Source organism: Lepisosteus platostomus, chromosome 13 (genome assembly GCF_059453375.1).
Source record: "Lepisosteus platostomus isolate fLepPlt1 chromosome 13, fLepPlt1.hap1, whole genome shotgun sequence".
Classification (NCBI taxonomy): Eukaryota; Metazoa; Chordata; class Actinopteri; order Semionotiformes; family Lepisosteidae; genus Lepisosteus; species Lepisosteus platostomus.
The window spans coordinates 25,536,498-25,561,614 of NC_142623.1; the positions used below are offsets into that span (position 1 = coordinate 25,536,498).

The 25,117-nt window shown below is 35.5% G+C and overlaps 1 protein-coding gene across 1 annotated transcript in view; it reads right to left on the reverse strand.

The window, feature by feature from the left end:
* Window positions 1-2,538: 2,538 nt before the first annotated feature.
* The window catches only part of col23a1b (collagen type XXIII alpha 1 chain b), a 117,580-nt gene continuing 95,001 nt past the window's right edge, over window positions 2,539-25,117 (reverse strand). Inside the window, exons 27-30 of the mRNA XM_088603841.1 lie at window positions 10,431-10,517; window positions 9,341-9,409; window positions 7,334-7,372; window positions 2,539-7,099 (exon numbers count right to left, since the gene is read on the reverse strand). Of these exons, the coding sequence (XP_088459967.1) occupies window positions 7,097-7,099; window positions 7,334-7,372; window positions 9,341-9,409; window positions 10,431-10,517 (198 nt within the window). The 3' untranslated portion in view covers window positions 2,539-7,096. The remainder of the gene's footprint in view (window positions 7,100-7,333; window positions 7,373-9,340; window positions 9,410-10,430; window positions 10,518-25,117) is intronic.

Sequence of the window (25,117 nt, forward strand, 5' to 3'; positions counted from 1 at the left end):
AAAATATGTCTTGCACTACCTGGACAGCATGGTGATGCAGTGGTTATGATTGCTGCCTTGCAATGCTGGGGTCCTGGATTCAATTCCCCACCTGAGGTGCTTAATATTAATAACAATAACTTTATTTTATATAGTGCCTTTAAAGGTGGCTTCTCAAAGTGGTTTACAGAACAACAACAACAAAAAATACAAGAAATGCACAATGAAAATACACAATGAGAGGAGACAGTAGATGGGGGTACTGAATATGGTAGGCGCAAAGGGAAAATAACAGAATCTAGTAATCTTCTATAGGAGGTTTCGGCTTTGAGTCAAGATTTGAAAGAGTTCAGGTGGGTAGCTGCGTCAGCATGCGCAGGCTGCAAAGGAACAAGTAATAGGTTTATTCCATGCTGAAAAGAGAAGAAAGAAAACATGTTTTGGCCGTGGAGCCTTCAAAGGCTGAAACGTTGTGTTTTTGTTCTTCTCTTTTCAGCATGGAATAAACCTATTACTTGTAGATTTGAAAGAGTTTAGGGGAGGTGACTCTCTGATATCCTTGGGGATAGAGTTCCAGAGCTTTGGGGCATGAAATGAGAAGGCCTTAGCCTTTTTTTTTTTGGGCACAGGGGTAAGGCAACACTTTTGAGAACTGTTGGTACAACACCAGTGCCAGAATTGATTAATTATATTGAGGACAATGGGGCAGAGAGTAGTGAAACAGGATTGAAATAAAGCAGTGGGAATGAGATCTTATAGGAAGGTGTTGAATTTCATATGCAAAACCAGTTTACTGACGGATGCAGAGTCAAGAAGAGAGAAGAGAACCAGTAAAGTTGGGCAAGCAGGGAGGAGTTGTGGAGAGAATGTGATGCCAGATGTTGTAGATCTTGGAGCTAAAGAAATCTAAAAATGTGTTGCAATTAGGCAAGTAATATTGTGGGGGCAGTTTGGTTTCAGCAATCTGTTGAAGGTAGAGAAAAGGTGACTAGGGTAGTTATGTGTTTGATAATAAACATAAGTTCACCAATGTCATTGTGAAGAAACACCAAAAGCACTTGTATGGTCTGAGAATGCTGAGCTTCTTTGGAGTCAAAAATAATTATTTCAACATTAAATATCTCTTTTATTAAACATATTTTAACTTTCTCTTTTATCTGTTGTCTAATTCATTTCACTCAGTCGAAAAGACAAAATATTCCTTAAACATATTGTACACCTCTGCTCCAAAATCATTGCTGAGCCTTTACGACCCCTGGCACAGCTTTATGCCCAGCTGATCCTGAGGAGGGCCTATGTAATCATTGTTATACTTGTCTCATATCTTTCATTAATCTTTCGCACTTTTGCTTTCATAAAGATGTTTTTGCCGTCTACAGTGCAAGAAAACAGAAAATTTAACTTCTTTCTGAGGCCATCAGGCTTGCAAACAATGACTGTAAAGAAGACTTATTAACATGTCTATTGGACAGAGCCCACACAACAAATATGCATGTACGAATATAGTACCTTACTAATACACAGTGTTACTTTCAATCACTTACGGAGCCAGCCATTCAGAATGAGCAAGGTAAACTGCAGTACTTTGCGGTTCATGGCCTGCAGGAGACCGCAGTTTTTTAAATTACTCAGTTGTGTGGTTGACAACTTTGTAAAAACACCAGGTGGAGCACTGAAAGTCTAACACGGTGTGTGGAGCATTTGGGTTGTTGCCAGAAAATGCCTGGTTTTGAATTCCAGTCAATGCTGAGGGACAATCTTTTTCTAATTATAGAACTTAAGTTGTATACTGTTTAGACTTTTATTAATTCGATTAATTATGAATTTTCAACTGTGTATACAACTGTGTTTTCAAGCATGTAATACACAAATTGAACTAATAAAAAATTGGTATATTTTATAAATGCAAGATTGTTCAGTTGGATATAAAAAAAGTTTATTATTATATAATCAGCCAACAATTTAAATTTAAAATGTTAAGCCATATATTGTACTGCACAGGAAAAATTGGCTCTGTCATGAGTGTGTGTATCAGGATGAATTATTATAAGTGATTAATGATTTCTTCACAGAATTCTTTAAGTTAAACAAAGGAGGGAAGAAGGGTTATTTTTACAATTGCCAGTAACCGGAGAACAGCTTATCAACATGCTGAAATCCGTACCATGACAGTGAAAACACGGTAACTTTTAGTGAGCCAGTTACTGTTGTTACAATGTTGTGTGGCTCTGCGGGAATTATTCTGTAAACTCAAGAGTTATACAGGAGACACTTTGTGTATCACCTCTATTTATATCTGTAAAAACATTCCAATTTAAATGCAATATGGAATATATTATTAATAATATTAATAATGAATGACCATGGATGAGCTGTAAACTGAAGTTACAGAGAACACACATTGAGTGCATCTAATGACTTGAGAGCATAGTTCATTTTGAACTGAGGTACTAACGTTTTCTATGTTAAGCAATACAAATGACAGTCAATACCTCAACAGGAGCCATTTAGCATCAAGTTATTCTACACTAAGACAATAAGGAAAGATAAAAAAGAACATTCTTTTTAATATTTATAGTGTATATTTAATTTATCAGAACATCTCATGTCTTTAAAAACAAGAGAAGGAATTTACAAAAATAGCAGAAAATTCTTTTACAACCAAATACAACAATAACACTGCCGTCAGCAAGTTAAAACTGAAATTACAAATACACTTCAAAACATTGTTTATAAAAGATGGGCATACTCGAAACTGAAAAAGAAAAGCCTTGATGATACTAAGAAACATACAGCTTCAGAGACAGAGTGCACGTGATGGAGAAGATATTGTAGAGGCATTCCAGAAAGCAGGAAATGGAACAATAGTCCAATGAGGTCAAGGCCAATGATTCTTTTGCTTGGTGAACATATGTGTACTGTAAGTCTGTGTGAAAAGTAGGAATGGTCTGTAGATTCCAGCCCAAATTCTAGCACAATTGTTTTTTAAAGCAAATGTGGTATGTGAACATCATGGAGAACCTATAAGAAAGTATCACTTTTTTGGACTTTGTCTGCAATCTGAAAATGTAAACCTGTGTCTTCTGTTGCATAAAAAATATGACATGTCACAAACATTACAGTGAGACAGACAGCTATAGCTTATTAACACTGGCCATGGCTGCTAGGTACCTTTATTCTCTTTATACTCTCCTTAAATAGTGTAAGCTCAATGTTACAATTTCATCAAAGGCAGGGTTACTCTACTGCCCCAAAGGTGTGAGGGAATGCTTTTGTCTATTTCTTCCCTTATGAATTTAAATCAGAACTTTGTTACAGTACAATGATCAAAGATAATGCCGTGTCATAATATCATAACGTCATAGTGAGTTTTGCCATGACTATGACACCCCCCTCCCCTGTGCGGTTACAATAATACATACATTTATAACCCACTAAAATGTTACCTATACAGATACAAATACAGATAAACGCAGGGATAACCAGGGGCCAAGATGTCATATTTTCACTTAGAGGTCACAGGAAGGTCATTATTTTGATAGAACATATTTACATTCCACAATAACTATCTTGTGCACGTTATAAGGAACTGCATGATGATTTTTCATTTGGAAAGGTAAGGAAATGGGCATTTTTTGACAGAGCATATACAGATTCTTATTTGTAATTCATCATAACCATGACCATCACTGCACCCTCTAAGGAGTTTTAAACAGCTTTTGCATTTCACCTAAAGGAGAGGTCAAAGGTCACAGGCAAGGTGATTTTTAAGGCAGTATTAACCAGTTTATATAAGTGTTCTTCAGAAAATATGAATATACATGCAGTGTATAAGGAGTTACAACAGTTCTATATTTTTCTTTCAAAGGTCACAGTTGTGGGAATTTCTTCATAGAGGAGGCAGAAATTTAAGAAATTTCTTCTTAAATTTGTTAAATAATAAATATGCACTCTGTAGGGTACTATAAGACTGGACGTTTTGAATAATCAGGTCATGAGCAAAGATATTTTATGAGCACATATTGTCTCCTGTATGCGTTCAAAGGTTACCATGGTCCTTTATATACTTTAAAAGGAGTGAACAACCAATTTTGACCAGAAGGAGAGATCAGTCTTATAAGGTTGACAAATTCTATGACTAATCACTTTAATTTAGTTGTTGACTGTAATTCCCTCTACAGAGCTATGATGATTCATGAGTCTACACTCCATGAATCATCCATGAAGTAAGTAACTCACTATCAAGATTTATACAGTATGTCACAACTATTTGAATATGAAGTCTACAAGAAAAAAAAAAGATTTGGAGTATTATTATTGTCAATATTATTAATTTTTACACATAATAATGAATAATAAATAAATGAATAATGAATAATGAATAATATTATTAATTTATTGGACATGGAATTTACCAGAATGAAATATTAAAAAATTCCTTGCTTTGTTCTGCAAGCACTAGAAAGGAATAATTAAAAAAACTAAAATCTAACCAATCTATTTTGTTCATGTTAACTAGAGTTCTATCCATAAAATAAGAAAATATTAGTAACTAAAAATTAAGAAGTCACTTGTGTAAAACGTTGTATTTATAACTCAATACCAGTAATGGATTACCATCTATTAAGAAAAATGAATAAACATTAATTTTGATAACTTTACAACTATGCCTGCTCTTTCCTGTAATATACTGGGTCTTTTTTCAGGTGTTTTTACATACTCTTTTTTTTACAAACTTGCATTAGTATTTGAAAACTTGTATTGCCTTAAGTCAAATTAGTTTAGACGAGTCTGATATTTAGTTTTGGGGTGAAAAAAAAGTTTTACTACAACTCGAAAATGGTTTTCCTCCTATTGTAGCTCGTTTATTTTCAGTATCACTCTTTTTAATGCTGTACATAAAGGGTGATGTCTTCACTATCATCACAAACAAATGAACAAAGAAAGTAAAAATATAAAATTATTTCAAACATCAGACACATATTCACAAATATGGAAAAGCTATTTTAGGAAAGCTTTTTAACCAATTGCAGACAGGCAAATGAAAACATGGACTTACAGCTGAAGATAAGAGCTTGCCCAATCACTGCAGAACAGTGAAAACACTGAAAAAGCCATCAAATAATTGTATGTTTCTTGAAACCCTTCAACAAATAATATGTATGTTGTTCATTATATTTAAAAGCTGTACTCTGATTAACTCAGTGCCATTCTTTATCATCAAATAGAACTGAATATAAAAGCAGTTTAAATAGCTGAACATGTACAGTATGTTCTACTTTACAGTAGTGCCATCTTACAAACCATCAATGCCCACCTAAATATATGGATTAAAACACAGATTAATTATCTTAGTTTCTGTATTTGTTAAACAATCAAGATAACTTATGTTAATAATATTTTTCTTAATTATTATTTGATTATGTAATCTTTTCTTGTGTAAAACTGAAAAGAAAATAATGATATAGCTATGAACATTTTGACCACAAAGTCAAGCAGCAGAGGACCATTTCAGTCAAGAGAAAGCCTTGAGTGTAATGCCCTAATTTATGGTTTTGCATGTTCTCACTAAAACATTCCAAACTGTTATAAAGCTGCAGCCTAAAGTCTAGGAATAGTTATGAATGAACAGCACCAGCTGGGGGTAAACATGCTGTATGTACAGTATAGAGAGAGGAAGACAGAGTAAGATGAAATGGAAAGGACAGTTGACTTTCAATAGACTTTCATAGCAGGAAACCCAATGATAATGACTTAGGTACAGTATGATACCATCAAATTTCTGCAATGTGTAAAGTTGCTCATGGTTTTGCTTCATAACAATTTAGTTAACAAACAGGGCATTTTATTTTTTGTTTTGTTTTGAAGCTTAAGATTTTCAGATCAAATCCATGAGTCCATTTAATTGTGTGCATGTGCCTAGTTCAAATATTCTTTTCTCAAAAGAAAAATACCATTCATAGGAATGCCACGGTAATACGTTTTATAACTGTAAAAACCTAGGTTATAAATAATAATATTATAGTTAATACTGCATGCCTATAGAATACAATAGGCTATTATCTAAGAACACTAACATATGATTAAATGTCCAAACAAAATGGTACATTTGTTTAAATGAAAATGTTGCCTGGACAACTTATGAATAAGTTGCATTACAGTATATTTATATATTTCAGATGAGACGTTATTCAAAAAGGCAATACACAACCCATCAACTTCTTTTCATTAAAAATATGTTTTTAAAAACAATCAAGACAGCACCATTTGTTTTATAGGTCTTAGCATTTCTTTACCTTTCTTGTTTAGACTCAAAACGAGAAGTCACACAGAAATAACAGTGAAGAAAATGCTTTTGTGACAAATAAAGAATTTAGTCCAAAATTCAAGTTGACTTTATGAATTGCTCAGGTGAGTCATCGACTGTTGCACCAGGATCTTCAGACACCCTTGTCGTAGTTGAATTGGTTTCCAGAGTGTGAAATACAGTGGTCTGAGACTTGTGCCCCACTGTCCAATACTTTCCATGAGAAACTGTGCAGTCCCTTTTGTTCCACAGGCCTGACACATGTGTCCTCTCATGTACAATTTAGTAGCCACTCAATGTATTGAGCTCTCCATATCTGTCTAAGGCTCAGACATTCTCTTCCTTTTGGGTCTTAGCCAAGCTGGTTCATCCTTTCAAAGCAAAATAAAAAGGGAACTATTCCACAGCACACAAATGCCAATGAACCAATCCATTTCCATGCAATCCAACACAGCAGACACACCAGTGAGTCAGGTAATAATGTTAGGTGTCTTCTTTACTGGTTAGACCATGTAGCAGCACTTACATTTCCTTACAGCTATGTAAAGGTTATACGTTGTAACTTTTTTTAAAAGAAATATCAGTCCACCAGATGCTCACATCTTCTAAACATCCTCTTTGTGGATTAATAACCACTTTTCCTTTTTTTTGTTTTATTTGTCAACACATCCGTAGTTATTTGATGAATAGAACATTGTCCCTTATAAAAGTTCAATATATTATACGTTTTTTTACAAAAGGTAAAAACGATATTCATCTACAAAATATACCATATCAGTATGTACAGAGGCCATGCTTCATTGTTAGTCATCACTGCAAAACAAAAATATAAAAAATCAGAATGTTAAAATGACACTGCACTGAAATAAATATCTTACATTTTTACTTTTGAAAATGTTTAGCCACTAAGGATTAGATAAATTACAGACATTGTATATGGGACAAAACAAAAATCTGTTCACTATAAATGAATAAACCATTCACTTCAGAGGGCACTTGTTTGCAATAATAATTCAGTGACAAGTACAGCATTCTATGGATACCAACCTTATGCCAGCATCCTGGTATTGGGAGTCCATCTGGGCCCTGTTATTTCAAAGGAAACAAATGTTAGTCAATTTTCATGCAGTGTTTTAGTCGTTTGCTTGTACAAGGAACTGGCAAAATATGCAGTGTCACAACACTTATACATCCGTGCAAATGTGGATATACAGTCACATTTGACAAAAATCAACCAACATGCAGTTGGATTCCACGAGAGTAGCACCAGTAAACACAGATCTTTGCAAAACAATGTCAAGGAAACTAACTTGCAATACATTACTTTTTATATTTCATTCTGTTTAAAGCTATTATAAAGAATATTAATTTCAACTTAATATTACCAGAACTTAAAGTAATTCTTCACTTTGTGGAACTTAAATCGGTTGTGTCAAAATGGATTTGTGCTCATTTTCATCACACAGAAGTACAGTTTAAAAGATATCTTATACATGATACAGTATTATGACACACCATTAAGGCATTGAAGAAAGACTATCTTTTTTTCCTAAGTGAATTTTCCTTCAAGTCAGTATTCATTTGTATGTTTTCTCTCTGTGTGGTCCTTCTTTGTTTATTCTATTTATATTAATACAGTACTTAGTATAACTAAATATTTCAGTGAGTAACAAAAGAGCTCAGCTTATGGGGAAACAGTTTGTAGAGATATTAACATTCCCATACACAGATCCCACTGTCAAAGTATTGTAAGCTGATGCTGGTGGGCTTTTTAATATAATGTTTTATTCTTGTTGAGAAGTTAAATAAGCTAATTTTATTTGATTTATATATGACAAATAATTTCAGCAAAACCAAAAGTGGTTAATCATGCAGTATGCATAGAATGGAAAATATTTACAGCCATGAACAAAATAGTAATTTTAGTAACAAAGTTTCAAAGTAATTCACTCTAACATTAAACAAAAATAAGAAGTGATAATGAAAATAATATAAATAAGCCCTTACAAATGGTATTGGTATATTTTATCAATGAATGGGAAGACACATTCATGGCTCCATTACTGATATTTAGGCTCTGCAGTGCAGATAAATTCAATTAAAAAAAACATAACGTTTGTAATTTAAACAGGAATTGGTTAGTTCAAAACATCAACAATTACTATTCATGCTTTCAAAACTGCATGTCAAGAATTCAAAACATGCAGACAATATTTTGATTAACAGGTTTTGTGTCCCTACTAATTTCTGAAAAAAGTCTTCATAGAAAAAGATTTCAACTCATTTATTATAAAAGAGAGTGGATTTTAAGATCTTTGATACACACTTCACTAGAGAATAACTACCTTCCAACACTTTCTTCTTAACTGTGAAATATCGAAAATGACAGAATCTGTCACACTTTGTGTTTTATCTTTCAATGAAAAACAGGACAGTTAGATGGATGCCCAGAAACTGACAGCAGACAGAAAAAATAATTTGTAGGGGCTCTTGTCAAACTTAATTGCAGAGCATCAACTAAATCCTGAACAAATAGCATTTCACTTCTCAATTACTGGACATACTATATTAGAATAACTAAGCCTGGTTCACAAATAAATCTGTTGATATAGGTTTTAGGAGGCATAAATTAGATTTGAATGTGATGCTAAAAATGTTTGAGAGATTTTATTTTTCATATTTATTTTTGCAGACATCAGCCTGTTTAATCTATAGCCCCTGCAAGTCATGTGAGACAAAGACACACACTGGTATAGTGATGGCCAGTACAGAAGGGAGATTAATGCTTTTTATGGACCCCTTTTTTGCAAAGGCAGGGTCATATCACCCAGGATTCTTCACAAGAAGCCGTCAAGAATATTGGGTGGCTTGCCTCATATCTTGCTTTGCATGATCTGCAAAAAAATCATAAGAGGTAAAGAAGAATGTGGTTCACTTGTCTGGCAAACCTTGCCTGAGCTTGGCAAGAGTGTTTTTTTCTGTGACATTGAAGTGGCCATCATTGCCCCAGAAGGTGGAAAGACAGAAGGACAGAAAGAAGAAGAGATACTGTACCAAGGGGAAGGGAGCATCCAGGCCAGGCAGACCTGTCTCCCCAGGCTCTCCTTTACCACCTTCAGCACCCTGTTTGTGAGATCAACTTGTACTGTTACCAAGAAACTGGTTGTGGAGTCACCATAGTCAAATGTGCTACATTAGATGGCCACAGTCACTCTGAATTTTTAGAAATGGATTAGCATGTTTTTCTTCATTAATCCCTTTAAAATGACAACACTGTAGTACAAAACATGTTTTGTTTTCTTCTTTCAGACTGAATATAGTGCAAATTGGCTGAATACATTGAGAAACTAAGGCATACACAGATATCAAGAAGTTGTTTTCCATATTCAAGACTGTATTCATAGTGACCTTGTGCCCCTAATGTGATCCATTGAATGTCACTTAAAGAAAATTAAGGATGAACCTTACATAGAGACAACTGAATGTTGGTAACAGCTGAGTTTTTCAGTCCAAGTAATTTTCAGTTTTCAATGTATGAACAAGCTCAACATTAACAAACAGAATTACAAATTGACTTGCGTTAAATTGTAACTGAACACTTTATGAATACATCAAATGATGTAAATGATGATTTCAAATGCTGGCCCTTGTTCATTGTATTTGCTGTCTTTTTGGTCTGCAAACACATGTAGAAATGTGTCTCAAAAGTGTCTCAGCCATTATGTTGAGCAAGGAGCCAAGAGATACCTTGCAAAGCCTTCCCAATTTAAGAGTGCTCTCTTTATTTGAGAATAATAATTAATCATTCCTTACACTTATATATTGAGTTTCAGAACACTCCACTCCACTTACGTCTCATCTGAAGGACTGCACCTTTTTACAGTATAGTGTCCCCATCAGTACACTGGAGAATAAGGACCCACACAGACTGCAGGTTAAGTGCCCCCTACAGGCCCCACTAACACCTCTTCCAGCAGCAACCTAAGTTTTTCCCAGGAGGTCTCCCATCCAGGTACTGACCAGGCTCATACCTGCTTAGCTTTAGTGGGTTGCCAGTCGTGTTGAGCATTGGAGCGGCTGGTTATAATGCCCAAGCTCTGCTGATGGGTGAAAAATAAACAATATAAAAGCCTGTTTCACGCACCACTGGACAAGGCTGGTCCAATCCAGGAGGTCCTTGCTCTCCCTTCTGCCCCTTCATCCCCTTTCTGCCCATTGATCCTCTTTCCCCCTGTGGACAAAATGGTTATGTCAACTTGAGAAACTCTCTATTTATTGGTGAGCCATGAGGTCTCAGTGTTTAATGAAACCTTTACCAAGTGCTGGTATTTTCAAAAGATCCATTGGCATGACTGATAATGTTTTAGCTGAAACCAGTAATAAAAAAACTGCAGAATGACTAATGCTGATAAGAGAATACTGGTTAGCAAATAAAATGTGATGTAATCTAAGCAATGAAGCTTACATATAAAAATTAGGAAATGTACAGTATATTTATCAACTGTAGTTCTGGCATATTAGGGTGAGGTTCTGTGTTAATAAAGATTTGACTTTGAACTCTGTGCCCTGAAATTAATTCAGATCATGCTTAGGAGCAGGCAATATTTGCAATCAGAGTTTACTTGGCAGAGTGTTTTAATACATGCCAAGGGATTTCAATTTCAATTTTAGTTTCAGACAATGTTTTGTTAAACCAAATATCCTTTTAGAAATGTTTACAAAACATTGAATACAGTGGTTTCTTTTAAAAACTTAGAACTCATACTTTACTTCTTTCATTCCATAACAAATATCTGTCTACTTTTTTCTTTGTGGATACAAATACATTTTAAAAAGATAGCAATCAAAATTAAAAGATGAAAGCAAAAAGCAGAATACAGTTCTACATGGTCAAAGCTATACCCACAGCATATAATAATCAAATCAAGTCTTTAAGGTTGGTAAAAAAAAAGTTTTGGTAAGGGAGTGTAGAACTTGTGTTTTATCCATTGTTTCATAGCTTCTGTAATACCAAAGTTTTTTTTTTACTAGATTTTACTTTTTTATGCTAGATGTATTGATTTGGAAGAAGCAGACATCAATGTAAAAAACAAGCCGTTACATTTATTGAAGAAAGCGATGATAACACAGCACAGGAAGCAGAGTCGGTGGGAGGTAACAGAAGAGAGAGGAGCAGCAGAAGAAGGGACAAGGAGCTAGAAATGGATAAGCTAGACAGGTTTGCAATGAAGGGCAGCAGTTAGAGAAGATGAGTGCAGCATTGTGGTACTTGACATTAACATTTTTCCATCCCAAAGATGGGCTAAATACACAGGATTTTCATAGTGGGCTAACTGCTCTTCAAATGAATCTACTACAGTGAACAGTTTACCCATTGGTAAAATAAGGACCAGCATTATTATAGCTGAATTAAAATGAGCTGAATTATATTTCTTTTAGCAATTTTTTGTCATAGTCAAATATTTGTTTGCCCAAATATCTTTTTAGAGCAAAATGCTTAAATTCACAAAATGTGACAAGGCAGAAAGAAAGCACTGCGAGAAAAAGGCATAAACAAATTTACAACTGTGGTAGAGGGATGGTTTTTCCATACCTGTGCTCTATTAAGGATTTTCTTACAATTCAAAAACAATAATGATCCAAAACAGACTGCTTCATAGTTGGCTTTGTTGATGTAACAAGGAAACCAAACATGTTCATAAAATACACAGGATTAGAAATGACATTGTGCTTGAAGATACCAAAGAATTCAACCTGCAGCGCATTAAATGCTCTCCAATGAAACGCCAAATTTATACTTGTATACATTTCCAATAACCAACTTCTCGTTTTGACAGTAGATCATTAGGAAGAGCAACAATAACAGGTTTCAAAGACACTCGTCTTTACAGCATTACAGCACAGCTCTTTTTTTGAAGGCTTCTATCTAGGTGAATAGGTTCCAAGTTGCATATAATATCTAACAGTGAAGAAGAAATCCAACATCTTTAAAAGCTTAAAATAATAATCATATAATTTGTGTAGTTAAGTACAGATGCAGCCATTCAAAATGTGCGGTAAAACCCCGTAATGTGCAAAATTATCTGCAGATTAGTGTGGAATACCGCAGTACATGATTGGCTGGCCAAAATGACTGACAGGAGGCACTCGTGGTGCATTGGTTGTTAGTGAAATGATTGCTTCATTTAGTCTCTTCACTGTACATGTTTAAATCCGCTTAATAGTGAATATTAACATGCAATTTTACAACTAAAGGGAACTTTTGGTAGCTGAACACAAAAATAACAGGAACATAATGTTTGAATGTCATAAATGATATCAATTCAGGAATATAAACATATTATGTAAGCTGTTCATGTTTTTCATTCGGTTACATACTGTGGTTATTTTGAAAAAGTTTTGATGTGCTCCTTCTGACTATATTCAGTTTAAATACTTTATAAAAAGTTATCATTTGAACCTTATATCTAAAGAAATTAATAACGATATAATTATATTCATATAGCTCAAATTATCACAATAGTACACTTTCTTTGTAAACATCTGCATCAATTTGACTCATTCACCCGCGATAACTTGGATACTTTTTGCGTGCCCTGTTCATTTATAAGTTAAGTTGTCAAGTGGTTGTGTTGGTGTAATGGCTTAGGCATCTGACTTCCATGCTGGAGGTCAGGAATTTGAACCCAACTCTCGCCATGAGTTTTCTTTTAACAAATAAACATTTCTTTGAAAAACTAAAAAAATAAATATTATGGACACTATATTGAATTTTTTGGTATTTCTAAATATCACAACATGTTCGTAGTTAAGTGATTTATTAATAACAACAAATAATTTTTTTATTGTATTTGTATAAACTTGTATTTTAAACTTCTATTTTGTTTGGGGTGATCTGTCACTGTTTTCACAACTTTCAATTTATTAAATGTCTATTTTTGAGACCCTGAGACGGGGTGTTTCAGACCTCTGTTTAATTTCTAAAATTCCCTCTGTAATTCCTGTTTTCACACAGATAAGAATAAACTACATATGCAAATCTTCTCACAGGTGGAAAGATGTTCTGTGATCTTACCACAGTAACAATCAGTTGAGGCATTCTGAAGTCTGTTAAAATTGATACCAAATAGTATTGGTGAAACTGTTACCTGTCGTGGATAAAGTGATTAGAAAATAGGTGGATTTACACTTGTAAAAAATGTTCCAATTTAAATGCGATACGGAAGATATAAGTACTAATAAATGAACTTGGATGTCATGTAAACTGAAGATTTATAAAGGAGACACATTGAGTCTTTTCTTTCCAGCTTGGAATTAACTTTTACCTACTAGTATATTCCATTGCAGCCACTTTATGTAACACAGCTCCATACTTCTCACAAAGGCTAAGCTAGGTGTTAAACCCCAATGTAGAATAGACAGTTCTGCCAGTTCTGGGGGATGGGAAGGAATTGTCAGTAGCATGCTCTGTTGTCATTGTTGCTCTTTAACATAAAGCAACCTGCAATCAAATGTAGTTTTAAAACTTGAACAAAGATGTGCCACATGCATAAAGCGAGATGTATAGTTTTAAAACCACTACAGTATACAGTAGCTTGTGGAAAATACATTTATTTGTAGTGCATCAAAGCTTAACTCGTTCAGAGTGTCCGACATAACAATAACCCTGAGTTGTTTCATGCTAATCATGCAATCCAACTGAAAGGAGGACACTTTAATCAACACGAAAAGACTTTAGATATATCAGTTAAAAACTATGAAAGCCCGTTACCGCCAGAGAGTAAAAAAAAACGCGCTATGGTATCTTGCAATTGCGACTTTGTATCTCAGAATTCTGACTTTATTTCTCACAATTGCGACTTAAAATCTCAGAATTACAACTCTACATCTTGTAATTGTGACTTTATATCTCAGAATAGAGATGTAAAAACTCAGAATTGTGACTTAAAATCTCAGAATTAGGATTTTATATCTCATCATTGCGACTTTTTATCTCACATTTGCGACTTCGAAATAGCCCAAATTTCATTGTGTGTCCTTTTTGTATTTGGATTGGAATGGGTTCAGGTTCTAAGGCTTGTGCCCTCGCCGCTCCCACCCTAGTTCATGCTTCACTGCATGGGCTCGGACCCAGGTCTTGCCAGCTGAGCTAAAAAATACCTTCTTTAGCCCCACCGGCCAACATCCCTGTTATGCGCAGGGGAGGGCAGTGCCGTTGCCGCACTGCAACCAGATCGTACAACCTGTAAGTCGGCCGTTCCATTACAATATTCATAAATCGTACAAGATCTATAGGCCTAAAGAATTGTCTTATCAAGTGCCCTGATTAAAAATCAAATTAATTACACTAATTTTATGGAATCCCATTTTCGCCAGGGAGGCTTCAATAGTACCCGGATGGAATAGCGGACGGTGAGCTTTTTAAAAACGTTTTTATTTAAACACCAGAAATACAAAAAAGGAGACAGGATATGACAAAAGATACAGAAATAGACACTTCACATCCAGAAGAATTCATAATTATAAAAGCTGAAACTTATACTTTTTACATGGAGCGCACTCCACTACCCCCTGCATCCCCGAGACTAGACAGATCAGCAATACTCAATACCCGCTCCATAAACAACAAGGCTCTTCTTTTATGTGACATTATCAGAGAAAAAAAACTGGACTTTCTGTGCTTAACCGAAACCACAGACAAAACAATGGACTGCTGTTTAACCAACTAGTCCCTCCTGGGTATGGTTTGTTTGACCTTCTGTGTCTCTCAAGCATCATTATTCTTTACATTATTATTATTCTTTATATTATTATTGTTATTCTCATTATTATTTACAACCTTTTTTACAATTTAAGTCCTATTACTATACCTCCTCCCTCTTATTTTAAGTGCCTTGTTTTAAATGTCTCTATCCCCCAATCTACTATCTACTGCCACAGTTTATAGACCACCCAAACCCAGGAAGCCTTCTTAGGTGAGTTTCCTGATTTTATCTCATTTTTATGCCTTAAGTTTAAAAGGATCCTTATTCTAGGGGACTTTTATATACACATTGACTCAAGGTCTTCCAGTCTGGCTAAAGACTTCCTTTCTCTATTGGGATATTTTCATTTTACTCAGTTTGTTTGTACCCCTACACATAACAAAGGATGCACCCTAGATTAGCCAATCTGGAATTATCTGTTTCTAACACTTCCCCCTCATGCTCTGTAAATTTCCGCAACTGGCGATCATTTGATCACCCAAGGTTTGCAAATTCTGTTCTGTCCTCCCTATCTTGTTTCTGTTCCTCAGACTGCAGTATGTACACAATTCAACAGCCAGAATCCTGACCAGGTCTAGTGCAAGTGATCACATTACTCCTATCCTGGAGTCCTTGCACTGGCTACCTGTCAAAAGCCGTATGGACTTTAAAATCCTCATGCTCACCTATAAGGCTCTGCATGACTTGCCACCTCAGTACCTGTCTGAACTATTATCGCTGTACTCCCCACCTCACAACCTTCGCTCTTCTAATTCTGGTCTCCTAACTGTCCCCCAAGTCTGTCTACATTGTATGGGTGACATGGTCTTCTCCTGTTATGCCCCCAAGTTCTGAAACTCTCTGCCAAAGGATATCAGAGATTCACCTTCTCTAAACTCCTTCAAATCGAGACTCAAAACCATCTTCTTTAGAAGAGCTTTTACTTAACTGGTTCCATTCTTTACCCATTCTGCTTCTACTTTTCTTAGTACCACCATCCATGGTCTCCTCTGTATATTGTAATTTTGTTTTACAGATGCAGCCATTCAAAGTGCGCGGTACAGACACCGCAGTACAGATACCGCAGGTATGATGACACGCGATACCGCGGTGCGTGATTGGTTGACCGACAGGGGCACTCGTGGTCCGTTGGTCTGTCGTAGAAAGACTTACTGTACTGTAAACGTCTTTACTGTGCCCGTTGTAGATATTGAATTTTACCACTGAAGGGAAATCTTAGTAGCTGAGCATAAAAAGAATAGGAGCATACTGTAACGCGTGTGAAGGCCATAAACGATATTAATTTTGGAACGTAAACATACAGTATATGGCTGGTCTTGGTACTTTAAAGAAAAAAATACACACCAGTATTCCATTTCTCCCTAAACATTGTAAGCTTCGAAGTCTTTAACTAATGTGATACCGGAGTCAACAAGCATACTTTTAGAATTTGATTAAAAGGGAATATAATATGGAATCGCGTATCTAAAGAATTTAATAACGGTATGATTATATCCGTGTACTGCGGCAGAGCTATGTAGGGCTGTTTCGCCTGCTTGATCATGCGAGCTCTCTTGTAGCCTACTGGTCTAGGTGCGTGACTACCAGCTGGCAGGCTGTGTGTTCGAATCCAGCTGGTGCTGGACTTTTCATTTTTATTTATTTATTTATTTATTTTTTAATCGCGTAACATAAACATATTACCGTATGCAAACTGTACTGTATACAGTATGTATATGTATATTTGATGTCTTAACTGTGCCCGTTTAATTGAATTAAAAAAAAATTATTTAACACGAACATTAAGCTGTTTACATCTTCCGCCTGAGAACAGTCACCCGTTGCTACCCAACGCAGAATGGTGATTGGCTGACACTATCTGACACCCCTCTGATTGGAGAAAAAAGACGTGCTGGCGTGCTATACACACTACCAGGAAGAGGATTTCTTTCTATTCAAAACGTGTATTTTAAAAGTTTAAGAAGTAAAAACCTTACAGCGTACACAGATTTCTAAACTGATCAGGATCGTTATCTTTGTCTTATGCATAATAATGTTCACCGCTCTGTCCAGCAAATTAATAATAAACTTTATTTTATATAGCGTTTTAAACGAATAAGTAATTAGATTGCTCATAAACCTAATCACTTGCTTTTTCTTTTTATTTAGGCTCAGATTACAACTATAGATCGAATTATTAATAACCATAATAACAACCAACCAACAAAAACAACCATATAAACATAATGGTGGTGCTGGACCTTCCAGTTTTATTTATTTATTTTTTAATCGCGTAACATAAACATATTACCGTATGCAAACTGTACTGTATACAATATGTACATGTATATTTAATGTCTTAACTGTGCCCGTTTAAGTATTGAATATTCATATCTAATTTTACCACTGAAGGGAAATCTTAACATAAACATACAGTATATGGCTGGTCTCGGTACTTTAAAGAAAAAAATACACACCGGTATTCCATTTCTCCCTAAACATTGTAAGCTTCGAAGTCTTTAACTAACGTGATACCGGAGTCAACAAGCATACTTTTAGAATTTGATTAAAAGGGAATATAATATGGAATCGCGTATCTCAAGAAATTAATAACGATATAATTATATTCATGTTGCAAAAGAACTGCAACGGACATAAAAACTCCCTTGCATGGTTTCATTACGACCAGAATCGGTCTTGAGATATTTTTAACTTGATTTACAGTATTTGAGAGGTATGTCTTAACACCAATACTACAGTGCTTAAGTACTGCTCACGTATATGTTTCTAGGTTTATATTATGCATTTCATACGGTCAAATTACTTTTGAGCAATAAGAAGCGAGAAACGGTATGCGTTTTACTTTCGTTTTGTGCTGGGACCCGTGGATTGATTAGAGATATCAAGTACATACAAGTCATTTTTTAAATGTTGTAGTTCGTCTTGAAAAAATGTTATGAGTACATCATCTATCAACAATTACACAGGTTCTGTTTCCATATTGCGGATTTTGGTTACGTAATATTATTTTCTAGATTTCACGTTGTGAATATGATGGGATGTCTGATGGGATGTTTCTAAAAATCCACCCTCTGTAAAACGTCTTCTCTAGTTGTCCTGCATATGTATTCGCTAATGAAGCTGTGTGTTCTGAGCCTAGATCTCTACATTTCTGTATGAACCAGCTTAGAGGGCTAAAGACAGCTTGTGTTTAAATTGAGTGTAAGGCAATTTATGCTTCTAAAGTCATGGTCAGCATTTATCTTTGTACTGTGTTGTAAACTTGTTCTGTGCCAAGTCACATTATTTTATAGCGTTTTTAAAGCGTTATCAAATACGGTGTTACTGTAGTTTACTGAGTCCCATGTCACATGGTCTGTGATTGAAACCTGTAAAACCGGTTTAATTCGTCACAGCCAGCACTCTTCAGGTGTGAGGGTCTTCTGCTCAGAATGAAACGCTAAAATGTTTGTGTATATTCTAATGGTAGTGGGGGCGGGGTGTGTGGGAACAGGTTTGGTTGAAACATTTTCTCTGAAAGCATTTTCTTCTTGTAACCGATCTTGTTACAGCATGTTACAGTTTACTATTATTAACCATATTAATTTTAAGTGCTTAATGTAAAATCTTGTAAAAATATATTTTCATTGTTCAAATATACATTAAGTCTGACTATCATATAATAAGTTAAATACAAAACTAAAGAAAAAATAGGGTTAAATATAATTCAAAATATTTTGCTAACAATGTTAACTGTTTATGAATAATAAAATGTATTAACTAAGGAGTAGGATGGCACAGTTGTTAGTATGTTTTTTGTTTTTTTTTAACCCAATCTCCGGGAAACCATTAGTACGATGGTGAATCGGAGATTCTCAACCCTTGCTGCGTACGACTGGAAAAGAATTCGTGATCGGATCAACGAAATGCTTCGTAGGAGGAGGCAGTCTTTTCCTCTTGTCTAACAGTCTGTCCACAAACAAAACATTCCTGTTAGACAAGAGGAATTGAAAAAAAAACAATGTTGTCAATGAAAACCGGTGTGTGTGTCTCTCCCTGCTGGATGTCCCTCTCACAAACTGCTGAATGAATAAAATAATTTTATTGAAAACGAGTTTGCGATTGTCTGGTCTTTAAATTCTGTAGATACGCGATTCCATATTATATTCCCTTTTAATCAAATTCTAAAAGTATGCTTGTTGACTCCGGTATCGCGTTAGTTAAAGACTTCGATGCTTAAAATGTTTAGGGAGAAATGGAATACTGGTGTGTATGTTTTCTTTAAAGTACCGAGACCAGCCATATACTGTATGTTTAAGTTCCAAAATTAATATCGTTTATGGGCTTCACACGCGTTGCAGTATGCTCAGGCACTAAGTAAAAGGAGATGCTTCGTATTGCTTGACTAATTTTAAAAACTAAGTTATAAATATAAAAATTGCAGGCGCTGCTCTGGTGCGTCGGCTCCTACACAGTGCCTGTCTGCCGTAAGCGTTACAATATACATACAGTACCCAACACTGCTTGTACCCATCTGTCATGTAAATAAAACACCTTGAATTGAATTGAATTGAGGGGAGAAGGGGGGGATACTAAAGCCAATACTGGCTCAATGGGCTTTGACGTGCTAATGCGTTGGTTTAACGGTCCGGGTGTGGCAGGCTTCCAATGTCAACTCGACTCGATTAGAAGACAATGAACGTATTTTAGCCCTAAATGAATTAATAGCAAACATGGTTTACATAAAATACATTTTTCCAAGAAAGTTTATAATAATACGATCTATAGTTGAAATCTGAGCCTACTTTAAAAATAAAGGAAAAGCATTTTCAGAGAGCAATCACGCTGTGTTTATGTAGAAAAAGTGATTAGGTTTATGAGCAATCTAATTACCTATTCGCTTAAAATGCTATATAAAATAAAGTTTATTTAGAGATGAATGATCAGTGTCGCAGTTTAAATAATGTGAGTCAGGAAACTAACACAGCGCCACCGGATTTAATAACGCAATAAAAACGCTATAAAATAATGTGACACAGTACAGCACAGTACAACAATACTGACCATGACTTTAGAAGCATAAATTACCTTACACTCAATTTAAACACAAGCTGTCTTTCTGTATGAACCTCTAAGCTGGTTCATACAGAAAATGTAGAAATGCATTAGCCTGATCATGATTAAAAAACACATAATTAAACACGCGTTTGCGATTTAAATCAGAACACGATTTAAATCAATATAAATGTTTATATTGTAACGCATACTGTCCCGCCTCCATTTCTCTATAAAAAATTACTGTTGCACACACACACACAATAGAAGCAGGAACCACTGTCAGAAGGGAAGATATATTCAAAATATCGCAAATATCGATCATGTTGCGATATTTTGAAATATAAAAGTCAATTGATTGTCCATAATATCGCTTACCTATTTTTTCGAAGAAATGTTTGTTAAAATAAAAGTCCAGCACCAGCTGGATTCGAACACACAACCTGCTAGTTGGAAGTCACGCACCTAGACCAGTAGGCTACAAGACAGCTCGCATGTTCAGGTAGGCGAAACAGCCTTACACAGTCCTGCCGCAGTACACGGATATAATCATACCGTTATTAAATTCTTTAGATACGCGATTCCATATTATATTCCCTTTTAATCAAATTCTAAAAGTATGCTTGTTGACTCCGGTATCACGTTAGTTAAAGACTTCGAAGCTTACAATGTTTAGGGAGAAATGGAATACCGGTGTGTATTTTTCCTTGTGATATTTTAAGCTCTAGTTGAATGATAGGTGTCGCATTTTAAATCATTTTCGTAGCTAGAAATTATGAAACGCCCTGTTAAAAGCAAGGAAGTTTTTATGCCCCGTTGAAGTAAAACAAAATGCCTGACAAAGTATGGCTTGGACAGATTCCAAGTGCTTGTACAAATGTGCTAAAGAAATTATACTTTGAGTATACAGCTTGTCCAAAGTCATCCATTATTAATACTATTAGTAATATCTTCAGTAAAGGCTTTGATGCATAAATATTTCTGATAAAGGTAGGTTGTGTACTTCTGTCCAACTGAGCAATCTTGCTTTCATAATATATACCAACATTTTAATGACTGATGATTAACATGCTGTAATACACAGTTCAAAATTAAAGGCTCAAATGCTGTACATGAGAGGTTAAGCTCCCCCTGGCGGTTTTACAAGGCGACGCCGGATAGTTAGTCACGTGACACACGTGAAATGCGTGATACCGCGTGATACTGTGACACGCCCACCGGGGTATGCCGCGAAATACCTCACCCATTTTGAATGGCTGCATCTGTATCTTGTGTATTCTTTTTATTTATTGTTGTTGTCATTCTGTAAAGCGCTTCGAGAAGCCACCTTTAAAGGCACTATACAAAATAAAGTTTTTATTATTATTATTATTATTATTATTATTATTATTATTATTACATATTTCCATTGTATGTCTTGCTTTTTGATTCTTTAAATTTCTAATAGAATATAAGTAAAAAAGGAATTGTACTTTAAAAGCATTAATAGAGGGAACAGTATTAGATCATTTACTTTTATGGACAAAGTATTTCACCAAAATAATTAACAGATTAAACATATCCTTTCTCCAAATCAGATAATTATATAAACATTTAATTATTTATATAAAAATATAAAATATCAAAATCTTTAAATTTAACATTTACCTTTAAATATTTAACAATAACATTTTGCAAATCTATCCAAAACAATTTTGGTACAATTCCTTTTTTACTTCAGCTGGCAAGACCTGGGTTCGAGCCCATGCAGTGAGGCATGAACTAGGGTGAGAGCGGCGAGGGCACAAGCCCTAGAACCCGATCCATTACAATAACAAAAGGACAGACAATGAAATGTGGGCTAGTTCAAAGTCGCAATTCTGAGATATAAAGTCGCAATTGTGAGATACCACAGCACATTTTTTTTAATTCCCTGGCAGAAATTGGCTTCTATAAAAAACACAAAAAACAGGTGGTTTTTCTTATGCACGATCAACTTAGTCTTTGTGTAAGCTGTAAGTTCTTTTTACTTTTTAAACATTTTAAACACTTTAATTTTGTAAACAAAACACGCATTCCATACAGAAATAAAATAATGTTTTCTACAGGTGTTAAGCAGATTAGCATGTTGTTGACAAAAAAGCGCACTGTCCACTAACCGTAAAGACCGTTCTACAGCTTCTATTTAAAAAAAAAACATTTAGAAAAGTTTCATCTATACAAATACCACAGACTATTCTCTATTGTTTTTTTCTGAATGTCACACTTAGTTCAATATTTTATTTACATGTAAATAAGAAAGTCAGGTGTAAGCATATGTAGCAGTTCTTGGAGTTCCTGCTCTTGCCACTCCTGCCCTGCCAGTTCATCCCTCACTGCCTGGGCACAAACCCGGGTCTCTGGCATCACACAACAGGGAACTTGCCAGCTGACCTAAAGGAGAAATCCCCCAGCCGGCGCAGCTGAGATCCCTGTTATACGCAGGGGTATATTCGTTACACATACACTATAAGTAATCAATAATATTAAAATTCGCAATGTAATAATTTGTTGCACTTCTTCCACATCTTGTAAAAAAAAAGCCAGAATTACGTACTATCCCTATATCTGCAAAACACCTGACCATCTACTGTAAAGCTTTCAGTGCTTTGTGTATACTCCAATCACAGCGGGGGCAGGGTGTGTGGGGAAAAGTTTAGGCTACACTTGAATTGGGGCTCTATATTCTTCATACCTGAAATATTGTTTTCTCTGAAAGCGTTTTCTTCCCTCTTTAGTTGTTCTTTTGTAGCCTATGCATGCTGACACAGCTCCCTACGTGAATTCTCGTTCTTGACTGAGAAAGCTTTAGAGAACTCTACAACCATTTTTATTTTCAACAATTGGAAATATGACATTTACATTGGCGTTTTTATAAATTTTTCACATAAGCGTATGGGGGAGTGTCAGCTGTCAAGCAGAGGACCCCCCTTTCCCCCACGGGCAGACTGACAAAGGAACTGGGAAAAGGTGCAACTGCAGTAACCACAAATAAATAAAAAATAAACATTTTTTCTCCTGATCATGATTGTAACAAATTGTCACGTTTCACATCCTTGCGTAACAATCATGACGATCTCATCCAAACAAATTTTTCTTAATTTCGAAACCTTGGCTGGTATGCCTCACGGACGCATGCATAGAGTAATCCAAACAAAAGAGCTGCTGGGCGGTGATCTTGACATGCAGGTGTGAAGTAGAGTTAACAGCTTCCGTTTAAAAAAGGTTATTAATAATATCTTCCATATCGCATTAACATTGGAAGGATCTTACAAGTGTAAAAAGAGGCAAAACACAATGTGTCTCCTCTATAACTCTTCAGTTTACAGAAAAAATCCCCCAGAGCCACACAACATTGTCCAACATTGACCTTCTTGTGTCTAATTTCCAGGGAGTAACCCTGTTACAAAAGGGAACAGCGCATCTATGGTTGACTATGGTTAAACATTACATATGATGCCTGGTGGAGTTTCAGCGTTCACTTTTCTGTAATCTGTACAGAACCGTGATGTCTCATCAATGTTTGGTACCAATAAACAGGGGGGCTTCACAGACTTCCTTCTTTAAACTCAACTGTGCTCCAGTAAATAACGTACAGTTTATCACTTTCTGCAATGATTCTAGTTTAGCAGGATTTCTGCACATTGTTTAATAGGGATGACATTGCCCACGTCTATATCACTGTACTACACAGGTTTGAGTCGGAGTATCTGGTAATAAAACAGAGCGCCTTCCAATACATACAGATGCAGCCATTCAAAATGGGTGAGGTATTTCGCGGCATACCCCGGTGGGCGTGTCGCGGTATCACGCAGTTCACGTGTGTCACGTGGCTAACTATCCGGCATCGCCTTGTAAAACCGCCAGGGGGAGCTTAACCTCTCATGTACAGCATTTGAGCCTTTAATTTTGACATGTGTATTACAGCATGTTAATTATCAGTCATTAAAATGTTGGTATATTTTATGAAAGCAAGATTGCTCAGTTGGACAAAAGTACACAACCTACCTTTATCAGAAATATTTATGCATCAAAGCCTTTACTGAAGATATTACTAATAGTATTAATAATGGATGACTTTGGACAAGCTGTATACTCAAAGTATAATTTCTTTAGCACATTTGTACAAGCACTTGGAATCTGTCCAAGCCATACTTTGTCAGGCATTTTGTTTTACTTCAACGGGCATAAAAACTTCCTTGCTTTTAACAGGGCGTTTCATAATTTCTAACTACGAAAATGATTTAAAATGCGACACCTATCATTCAACTAGAGCTTAAAATATCACAAGGATCCTCAAGAGCACAGCAAAGAGTGTATTAAAAGACACTTGTATTTATCAACGCTTTCTTTTCCTGTACCAGATTTTATGGAACCACTTCAGAGGGGTGTCAGCCAGTCAGATTCCAGGAATCGGCACTTTAAAGGAAAAATACACACCGGTATTCCATTTCTCCCTAACGATTTTAAGCATCGAAGTATTTAACTAGCATGTGAAATAGCGTGTGAAAAAGTGGTACTTTTAAGCTTTTCTGCTAATATAATATGGAATCGCGTATCTAAAGAATTTGTGTGCTGCGACAGGGCTGTGTAGGGCTGTTTCGCCTGCCCGTTCATGCGAGCTGTCTTGTAGCCTACTGGTCTAGATGCGTGATTACCAACTGGCAGGTTGTGTGTTCGAATCCAGCTGGTGCTGGACTTTTCATTTTTATTTATTTATTTTTTAATCGCGGAACATAAACATATTACCGTATGCAAACTGTACTGTATACAGTATGTATATGTATATTTAATGTCTTAACTGTGCCCGTTTAAGTATTGAATATTCATATCTAATTTTACCACTGAAGGGAAATCTTAGTAGCTGAGCATAAAAAGAATAGGAGCATACTGCAACGGGTGTGAAGGCCATAAACGATATTAATTTTGGAACATAAACATACAGTATATGGCTGGTCTCGGTACTTTAAAGAAAACATACACGAAACATGGTTTCATTATGACCAGAATCGGT